The 10,803-nt window shown below is 48.2% G+C and overlaps 1 protein-coding gene across 6 annotated transcripts in view; it reads right to left on the bottom strand.

Annotated features, from left to right (window-relative positions):
• Window positions 1-10,803, bottom strand: part of Abcc8 (ATP binding cassette subfamily C member 8) — a 77,427-nt gene that overhangs the window by 45,939 nt on the left and 20,685 nt on the right. For all 6 annotated transcript variants that reach the window (XM_028788897.1, XM_028788898.1, XM_028788902.1 and 3 more), the window contains exons 7-9: window positions 6,027-6,191; window positions 3,271-3,426; window positions 319-453 (exon numbers count right to left, since the gene is read on the bottom strand). In XM_028788897.1, coding sequence (XP_028644730.1) covers window positions 319-453; window positions 3,271-3,426; window positions 6,027-6,191 — 456 coding nt within the window. The remainder of the gene's footprint in view (window positions 1-318; window positions 454-3,270; window positions 3,427-6,026; window positions 6,192-10,803) is intronic.

Consider the following 10,803-nt stretch of genomic DNA (forward strand, 5'->3'; position numbering starts at 1 on the left):
TGTGGGGAGGACTGTGAGTATAGGGAGGACTGTGAGTGTAGGGAGGACTAAGAGTGTAGGGAGGACTGTGAGTGTAGGGAGGACTAAGAGTGTGGGGAGAGAGATCTGTATGTGGGGATGACTTGAGTATAGGAAGGACTAAGTCTGGGGAGGACTGTGGAGGAGGACCATGAGTGTGGGGAGGAAGGACTGTAAGTATAGGGATGACTATGAGTGTAGGGAGAATTAGGAGTAAGGGAGGAGGCTACTAAGGTGAGGACCAAGGAAGTAGATATGGGGAATGGCAGAGACGGAACGTGCATATCCTAGGACACTCACCAGGGTGCTCCGCTGTGCCTGGGAGAGCTTGGTGGCCACAAAGTACTGTACAGGAGCCAGCAGAATGATGACAGCTGCTCCAATCAAGGCGCTGACCCCCAGGATGTAGTAAAGGAGGATCACGCCCACAATGATCTAGAGAAAGTGACAGGGGGATGAGCTCTCTGCTCCAGGCCTGCCTGCCAGAGAGCATCAGTATACCCTTCCATCAGCTCCTCAGTGCCCAAGTTTTCAAAATGCCCTGTGGATGGAGGAGGGCACAGGAGCAGGTGTGGGAGGGCGGTATGTGGGTACACATGCAGCTGAGACTCTGGGCTGCTACCAAGGACCTTTACCAAAGCTAGCTGAAGGACTGACTTCCACTCTGAGTCTCCTTTTCTGAGGATGGTCTGAGACTACACCACTTACTCTATTTCTCACTTGCTGAGACTTACATCTCACTAGAAATAAGCTACCCAGAAATGAAGGGGGCAAAACTGTGGCATCCATGCCAGGCAGAACTGCAGGTGCAGAGAAGGTGCTGTGCATTCACGGCCTGGTAGCTCGCTCTACCTACCTACCTACCCACCCACCCACACATCCACCCATCCACCTATCCATCCATCCATCCATCCATCCATCCATCCATCCATCCATCCATCCCCCTATCCATCTATCTGTCCATCCATCCATCTATCCATCCCCCTATCCATCTATCCATCCATCCATCCATCCATCCATCCATTCATCCATCCATCCATTCATCCATCCACTCATCCATCCATCCATGCATCCATGCATGCATCCATCCATCCATCCATCCATCCACCTGTTCATCCATCTGTCTGTCTAGAGTCTCATATATCCCTTGAACTGGTTGTGTAGCTGAAGACAGCCTTGAAGTTCTGATCCTCTGGCCTCCATCTGCAACACTAGAACTACAGTATGCTAAGCAAGCACTCTACCAACTGAACTATATCCCTGCCCACCACCATCCCCTTTTGTGTTAAGGGGGATTGAACTTGGGCTTCTCACATACTAGGCAAATGCTCTATCACTGACCTATATCATCCAGGCATGCTCTCCTGTACTCTTCCACTTGGCCCATTTAAAAAAAATATTGTTTTTTGAGATAAGGTCTCACTAAGTTGTATGTGTAGGCATAAGCTGCCGAATCACTCTTTAACTCAGGCTAGCCTTCACTTGTAATCCTCTTAGCTCAAGCTCCCAAGTAGCTTGGACTACAGGTCTAGTTTCTGTAGTTGTTTTGAAACAGAGTCTTGTGGCATAGGCCAGGTCTAGCCAGAACTTGAGAGTGTTCTGTTCAGTTCCACAAGTGCTGGGATTATGGTGTAAACCACCATACCTGAATCTGGTGTCTTTCAATTTTTATTGAACTTGGCAGGCTTTCTTTGAAATGAGAACCCATTCTGTTTCTAGCTTTATGTAATGACTGATTACTTATGATTATTCTTGATCAATGCAAATCTCTCTTGCCAGTCCCCAAAGCTCCTGGATGACACTTTTCCAAGCTGTTGTCAAAGACAAGCACCTTTAACGGTATGGCTTACTCTGGAAGGACACATGCTGACCTCCTAAGTTGAAAGAAGAGAGAAAATAACGTCTGTCCGGCTTGGTCCTGCATTCTGCCAGCCTTGTGCTAATCTGGGATGAGGCTCCCTGCCTCAGTTCATGGAGAGAGGAGGTGGGGCTCTGCACTTTCTGTTATTCACAGAAAGTCTCCTTCATTAGCAGGTAACCAAGAGACTGCGGAATGGCCCCATCACCACGCTGCTCCCCCTGTTTAACTGGCAGTAAAAGCTGGCACAGTGGGACACCCCTTCGTTCTTACATGAGTTGTGCTCTCACGGAGGCAGCAGGGTGTCCTCCAGCCATTGTGGTTGCCTTAGACTCTAAGAAACCTTCCAGAGTTCCAGGATCATTTGTAGGTCCCTCAGGTGAACCTTCACCTATTCCAAGGTCTCATTTTTCAGCTCGGCTGTTCTGAAACTTGAGGCAATCCTTAGCCTCTCAAGTTCTGAGAACTCAAGTCGACACTAGTACAGTCTACCAAAATGCCACTTTTAAAAATGTGTGCGATTGAAAAAAAAAAAAGATTGCAAACTAAGAAGAGTAAATTTCAACAGCATATGTATGCTGGGTCACCAGGTGAGGTTTCCTTGCCGTGAGGCTAAGACTGTATCATTGTGTGTTTTTGTGTGTGAGAGGTGGGTGGGCTGGGGTTCGGGGTGGCTAGGAACTAACCTAGGGCTCATGTGTGCTAAGCTGAGCTACATCCCAGCCCTCATAGCAGGAAGTCACACTAGTAATTTTTGTGTGCTGGTCGATTTTGTAAGCATGAAGGCGCAGTCTCTGAAGTATTAAAGATGAATATCATTGGGCTCCATGCTGTGCATTAAAGTCTTAGGCACTCAGGGGACTGAGTCAGGAAACGACACGAACTCAGGACCTTGGGGCTAGCCTGAGCAAGACCTCACTTCAATCAATTTCAACATTATGACCTTGAGCTCACTCCAAAGCTAAGGACGACCCTGAAGTTCTGATCCTCCTGCCTCCACAGCCATCCCTGGTTTACTTCGTACTGGTGATGAATCCAGGGATCACATACACTAAGCAATAATGCTACCAGCTGTGCTACATTCCAAATCCCTACAATACAGCTTTTAGTATCTACAAAACTGTTCTTTGTATGACTATCCTACCAGTCATTTAAAGTTGGCTACACTTTTCAATGTCCTGATGATAGCGCTTCTCTGACCACTGAGAGATGTGCAGATGGCCTGTGATGCATGAGACACGGAGGAAACTGTAGTACACTACATGGTTAGACCCGGGATGATGGAGGACACAGGTGAACACACGATGGACACAGGTAGCTTCTGGTTTTTTGTCCTACTGGCTTCCCACAACACCTTTTCCCAACAGGAAGTTCCCCCAGCACAAATCTGATACCTGTACTGGCATAGCCCAGAGGTTTGGGCATAAGAAGAAAAACCACATGAGCTGGTTTGTGTCGATGGCCACCAGGTTGCAGATCTGCCCAGCAGTCATCTCCCCCATCGACAGGTTGGAAGTAGACAAGTGCATGATCTTATTGTAAATCTTGGTCTAGGGATGAGAGCAGAGAGCGTCACATCTGCCATCATTGTCATCTCTATCACCACCCCACACCTGGAGAGGGCTGGATGTAGGCTTCTCTGACATCCCTACAGAGCCCTGGAGAAGCTCTGTAAGGGGCTCTGTCATTCTAACGTTGCAATGATCTACACCATGGGTGATAAGCCAAGAGGCAGGAATCCAAGGCCAAAGCAGCAAGCTACTTCCCCAGCAAGCGTGACCTCTCCCTCAGGGACAAGACATAATTAGCTCCTAAATCTTCAAAGCGGGTCTTCATATCTACTTGTGTTCTTGATTTACTGGGGACCAGGGCAGAGCACATTAAAGACACATAAAAATGAAGAATCGGGGAGCAGCCTGTTTTAGTGTGTCACCTCCACCCTGGGGCCAAGTCACTGAGCCTTGGTACAAAGCACAGGGTCAGTCTCTGCAGACCTGAAGTGAGAGCTAGTCACGAGGGTCAGTTGGCCCACACTATCCCTAGAGACGCAGTCACTCTGAAAATCTCCACGGGGCGACATGGAGGGTAATGGCTGCCTGTGGGCTTGGACCTGAAAGCTTTATGTGCCTGTCGTTCGCACCTTCCAGAAGGATTGTATTTTCAGCTACATGCTCTGGAACAAGGAAGAATTCTGTCTTGTCTTAAATGGCCACAGGGTGCCTGCTCTTGGACACAATTGCTCTGCACTTCAGCTGCAAAGCCTTTAATCCGCCGTCTTGTTAAGCTTGGCTTGCTTTTGTTTGTGGGTCAGGTTTTCTGAGAGCGTGGGTGTCTTCTGTGTCTTTTCTGAGGTTTATATACAGCAGGGGGAATGCTGGAAATAATGGTGATATTTTTGGACAAATTTATGCACTTTCTATGGACTTCCTGGCTATGTGAAATTAAGCCTTAGAGGCTAACTACCAGCAACTTTCACTGAAATACAGACATGTATAAAGCAACGCTTACATACATGTGATGGTGGTGTGTGTGCATGTGCACATGCTCGCTCATGCGTCTGTGTGTGTGTGTAATTTAGGAATTTTGCTTGGTAACTTACAGGTTTTCATCTGTGAGGGTACATTTTCTTTCTGTAGGTAACTTTCTGGAAGTCTTTTAAAGGAAAGAGGTCTTTTAGGTCTACTTCATTTCTATAATGAATGCTATCGTTTCCTTCTTGTGGCATATGAATTAATCTCTCTGGTTAATGTAAAAGATTCAGTTTGATTTAAAAAAAAACAACTACAGGCTGATATATTAAAAACCCATTTAGGGACTCTTTTAGCATAATTGGAAAATACTGGGCTGCTGTGTGATTTATGACACACACATAGGAAGCAGCTCTGATGACAGGACTACCCAACCACAAAATTGGTTGTGGTGGCAGAAGCCTGCCTGTCATTGGGGGGCTTGGAGACAACACTGGGGTTCACATACAGTTTGGTTCTTCTTAGCTCTGTATCTCCCTGATGAGAAATCTGAGAGGGTCTTGGTTTATCAGGGGCGTAATCACCCTCCCCACCTGCTGATATCTGTGAACAAATTCTGTTTTCTCCATGGAAACCCACTGAAGCTGGACAGCATCATTTGCACATCTATATCATTAACACAGGCTATCGGGAGGACCAGAGCCGAGCCTGGTGCAGACCCAGCTCAAGCTGGACCTTTTTCTTCTCTTTACTCCTTTCCAGCATCACCTCTGAATAACTTGCACAGGGTCAGCCCATGCTCCTGACGCCACAGAACATTGTTGTAAAAAACTATCTATAGGGAAATAATGCCCAGCATCTTATCTTTCTACAGGATAGTTTTGAAGGATGAGGCAGCTTCGGGACTTTGTATAGCTTTTTGAAAATCATCGGGGATGGCAGAACAGGCTTCACCCTCCTCATTGCACAAGGAGAATGTCAATCTGGGGACACGGGGTCTCAGATGAGTGTATAGCCGCTGCACCTCCCAAGACTGGCAAGCTTCTATGCCATAGGATCTGTTCCTAGTTTTCCATGCAAGCTCCAAGCTCAAGTCCTCATGGAAGCGCTGGGGCATGGGATGGCTCTCATCCATCCCAAGGGGCTTGTCATCCTCCACAGGGCTCTGAGTCCTTTCTGGCTTTGATCATGCTGCCAATCAATTCTACAAAGCTTAGCTCTATGTCATGAAACTCTCATCAGGGACCACAGATTTAAGAGCTTAAATGGACCTTAGATGTTTTGCTGATCCGTTATGTTGCTATGTTTGCCTTGCTGTACCCAAACAGACTATCTGCTAGGCCTCCAGAATTAGAGATGGATTCAGAGGCTACAGTGTGTGCTCAGCAGGAGGGTACTCTGCAATTGACTGGTGATGCCTGCCACTTTCAAGAATGGGGAGGAACTGACCGCTGAGCAGCTGACATCTTGTGTCAGTCTGGTCCAAGGCAGAATCAGGGCTACCCTGGCTTCTAAGTCCAAACCCTAGCCCCAAGATACTTCCCACTTTCCACCGCAGCCAATGGTTAGTTCTAAATATGGGGAAGAGCACCAAAAATAAACTCACAGCAGAATTCTTCTGAGCTACAGGGAGAGTAAGGCTGGCTGGCTTCGACAGTGAAAAAGAGTTATGACTCCAGTACCTGGATTGCTCCTCTTAGGTTAATCCCGGTTTCAATGGCGACATAGTACGAGGCTTGCAGGAACGTCCTTTGTAGCAGGAGGGCAAGGAACAGAAGCACAGCCAAGACGTAGGCGTTGCCAAGGAACTCTTGGGATGAGACAAAGTAAACCCCAAGAAACTGTGTCTGTGGGACAGAGAAGATCAGCGGTGGCTGTTACTCCCAGAAGAGTGACTCTTGACATGATGTTACAGCCGGATTGCTACCTCTGTGCTTGCAAAGCTTGTGTGATTCTTTGTAAATAAAAACCAGGAACGAGGGAGCTGGGAGCTGGGATCGGTTGGTAGAGTACTTGCTGTGTAGGTGTGAGGATCTGAGTTCAATCCCTGGCACCCACATAAGAAAGCTGGGCATAGCAGTGTGTGATCTAAGCTCTGGGGAGACGGGAGGGGAGAGTCCCTAGGGGTAGCCGGCCAGCCAGTAGCTCAATCAGTGAGCTCTATGTTCAGTGTGAAATCCTCTCTCAAAAAGTAAGACAGAGTTGGGAGATGGATCAACACACACACACACACACACACACACACACACACACACACACACGTGCTCCTAGACTGATAAATCCAACCAAAGCCTGCCTCTATTTCCATCATCTTCCCACTTGAGGGACCAGAACGAGGTTCAGTCCTGACCCCAGGCACGCATGACTCTCAGCCTCTCTTCCTCCACGCCCCTGGGAATTTACTCTGAATGGAACACGAATAAATAGAGCAGACCACGGAGGAGCCCAAACAGAGCAGCTACAGCAAGCGGCACAATGCGTTCTCTGCCTCAGAGAGGAACCAACAATCTGCTGAGCAGTGACTTCTAGGCCGGGGGAGGGGAGGGACCTGGTGTGGACTGTGGGAAAGATGGGAAGGAAGTACTCACAACAGCTGAGAAGGACACACGGGCAGCCCTAGCCCCTCCGGCTCCCAGGACCTCCTTTTAAGTTTAAGTGACTTTGCACTCCAGAAAGACCCTAGATAATAATCAGGGGAAATATTCTGCCTTTGTGCTAAAGATCTCAGGAAGCATGGCCTGCCTGCTTCCAAATTCAGCATCACTGGCTCCCAGGAAGACTTTGAACTAGATGAGACACCACCCTCTAGCACGACCACACCAATCTTCCCATGAAGACAGGGCTCTCACCTTCCTGACACTGCCTCAACAGGGGACATTTGGAAGGACGTGGGAGGTGCTACAGGGCAGACAGTGCTGGGAACAAACTGAGAAGAAACCCAAGATCATGACCTTGGTAGTGACCAGGCCAACTCGGGAAGGGCTCTCATGAGTCTTTTCCGAGAATCAAGAGTTCCTGGATCTTAGCTTAGGGACCAAGACGGTGGGAGACCTTACTCTCTAGCGCACTATGCTCAACCTTCCCAATGCTTCAACGCTTTAATACAGTTCCTCATGTTGGCGTGTCCCTAGTTCCTCACATTGGGGTGACCCTCAACCATAACATTTTTCCATTGTTATTTCAGAGCTGTAATTTTGCTACGGTCATGAATTGTAATGCAAATATCTGATATACAGGATACTTGACTTGCCATCTCAGAGGGGTCTTGGCCCACAGGTTGAGAACCAGTGCCCTAGAGTATCACAGGTGACTTATCAGCCTTCACAGCTCATGGAGCTGCCTGGTCCTGTCCACAGCTACTTCTTCAAAGCTCCACAGGGAAGACATCTCTCGATGGCGGGCAGCAAGAAATAGGCACAGGGATCCAATGAGAGGTACTCTAAGGAAGGTCCTGCTGAGGTCCAGAGCTGTTGAGTCACATGATACTTGCCAAATCACCAAAGGGGAGGATGGAAGGCTGGAGGGTAGGGAAGGGCTAGAGGCAGCCGTATCCCACCTGGCACCCAATGAGCAAGCTATCATCTGAGTCTCTGCTTTACACATGAGGAAACAGAGTTTTATCCTGGCGAAGTGGCTAGCCCAAGGTTGTGTGCTAGTTAGAGACATGTGAACTGTGACTTTCATGATGCTATAACACTACCCCAGACCCACTGTCCAGATCTCATTTGGCCCTGTGACCTGGAGTCACACTCTGACAGGTGATGTCATGAACAGACTTGTGGCTTGTGGCAGATGGAAACATGCCCACTTGGTTGGCGCTAGGTCAAAATAATACAGGCACAGTGGGTTCAGGGAAACCCAGTCCTGGCTAACACTTGATATCCCAGCATCCTCTCAGAAACCCAGCTCTGGAGAACAGAAAGTGTTATTTTAAAGCCAAGCACAGTATCAATACCATCCTTACTAATGTAACTAAGTCGTGACCATGTGCACAAAGGTATCTGTTTCTGAATCACAGCATGGGGTGGGTTGCAGAAGCTGTGCCTTGTTAAGACCAGGGACTGTTAGGGATGCCAAGATACTCATGGGAACATTATGCAGCCAAGATCCCTGCTCACCATGATGGAGAGCCACGGGCTGCTCTGCCACAACCACCACCACACACCCAGGCTATGGCAAAGGCAGGGCAGCTAACTGAGGACACATGTTGGCCAGATAGGGGATTCCTCTCAAACTGTACTGGTCCTTATTTGTACATTTTAAAACAAAGCAACAGAGATCCCCTTTTGTAGCTCGAAGATGAAGCCTCCAGCCCTCCTTCCCCCAGACACACATACACCGTAGGACTAAAGATCACATTGCTGTGGATAAAGAAACTTGTGCCCTATTCAAGATGGAAAAACTGTCATTAGGTCTGTCACAGGGTTGTGGGTAGATATCTTTTTAATTCGGCTTTAAAGAGGTGGAGCCAGAACATCTAGTTTTTTGTGAAGTTGTGGGTACACAGGCTTGGGGTACCTCTGTGGTATGAAATGTGACAATCAGGTGGAGACAAGAGGACCCTTTGCTACATAGTGAGTCAGAGTCCAGCCTGTGCAACACAAATCCCTGACCCAAAAAATAAAGAAAAGGAATAAATGTGTACCAGACCAGGCAAGAGGCCTAAAAAGGGAGGCCCTGATGATGTCTAGTGAAAAAGAGGACACTCTGCATCCTTGGAGGGTTGAAACGCCTATGGCAGGGGAGAAGAGACCACAGCGTGACATCTGATGGAAACCGAAAGCTTTGGAAGATCTTATGCCCTAGAATTCTGTTTTCACAAGCTCTCGGAGAAGCTATTTGCAAGTTGATACTTAATAAATATTCTTTTAAAAGATGAAGTGAAATTTTGACTTTTATTTTGTGCATACACTGGTGCCACAACATGCATGTGAAGTCAGAAAGCAACTTGAGGGAGTTAGTTCTTCCCTGCAACCATGCGTGTCCCAGGGATTAGATTCAGGCTACCTGGCTTGGCGGTAGACAATCAATCAGCTTTATCCATTAGCCATCTCTCTGGCCTTAACTACTCTTTTAAATGAATCAGTACATAGGCTCTCTATGCCCCATGCTGTCATCTGGCAGTGGAGGCCTGCAGCGGCCACTGAAGGCACAGGGCTGATGACAGAGGTGGGCTGTGATAGCAGGACTCTGAGGGAACAGTCCTGGTGCTGCCTGACTAGGGCAGGACTTCAAAGGCCTCTCCTTGTCCTCTGGAGCTTAAAGAGGGTCCCTGGGCTCTTCCTGTTTGCGTGAGGTTAAAAGGTGGACCATCTGTCTAGGAGGGCCTGAGTAAAAGTTATAAAACCATCTCAGGTCACCGTGGGCAGCGCCCTGTCCACACTTGTCACATGTCCCATCCGCCATTCCCACCTGCCATGGAGGTTCAGCCACATTAGAAATGAGCCGTCCCTGAGTTTAACACCAGACTCATCACCTATCAGCCATGGTGTCTCTAAAGAAGCCCCTCACCATCTCTGAGTCTGTTTCCTCTCCTGTAAAACACTGGTTAAGGGTTTCTACTCCAGAGAGTCGTGGAGCCGTGTGCAAATGGCATCCTGAAGCATTAGAAGTGAGTGTAGGGTAACTGCTGCACTCAGTGCTGGTGACTGAACGCAAGGGCTGTGCACATCCTGCCCCAGCTGGCCAGGAACTTATGGTGATCCTCCTGCTTCTGATTCCCGAGTGCATGTGGTAACTAAGTCTTCATTATCCATTGAAGTATCATTTCCCACAATGTGGTGTGTGTGTGTTACGTAGTGTGTGTGGTGTCTGTGTAGCATATGTGTGTACTGTGTGCAGTATGTGTGTGGTGTGTAGTGTGTGCAGTTTGTGTGTGGTGTGTAGTGTGTGTAGTATGTGTTTAGTGTATAGTGTGTATGGTATGTGTATGTAGTGTGTGTGCATGTGATGTGTGTAGTGTCTGTGTTTGGTGTGTGGTTATGCATGTGTGGTGTGTGTAGTATGTTTGCATGTAGCGTATGTGTATGTGTGTGTGTATGGTGCTGTGGCTTGGATCCAGAGCTTCATGTATGCTAAGTGTACACTCTGCCGATGAGCTACAGCCCACTCCACCTGGGAGGCTCTCATGGTGGGAACAGAGACAAGGGGTGTCTAACAACCAAGGAAGGCTTCCTGGAGGAAGAGGCACAAAGCTGAAGCATGAAAGTAGCTACTTCAGGCACTTTGTGAACTCTGTCACAAAGAGGCCACTGACATACTGACATTCCAACAGCACAGAAACAGCAAGACATTAATGATCATCACGCCACCCAGAGTGAGTGCCACAAATAACCCAGTGAGGAGGGAGGGAGGGGGAGAGAGGAAGAATAGCAACAAGAATAGGAGTGGGGTGGGGAAGACAGAGATAGAGGAGAGAGAGAGAGAGAGAGAGAGAGAGAGAGAGAGAGAGAGAGAGAG

Source organism: Grammomys surdaster, unplaced genomic scaffold (genome assembly GCF_004785775.1).
Source record: "Grammomys surdaster isolate TR1022 unplaced genomic scaffold, NIH_TR_1.0 125769, whole genome shotgun sequence".
Taxonomy (NCBI): Eukaryota; Metazoa; Chordata; class Mammalia; order Rodentia; family Muridae; genus Grammomys; species Grammomys surdaster.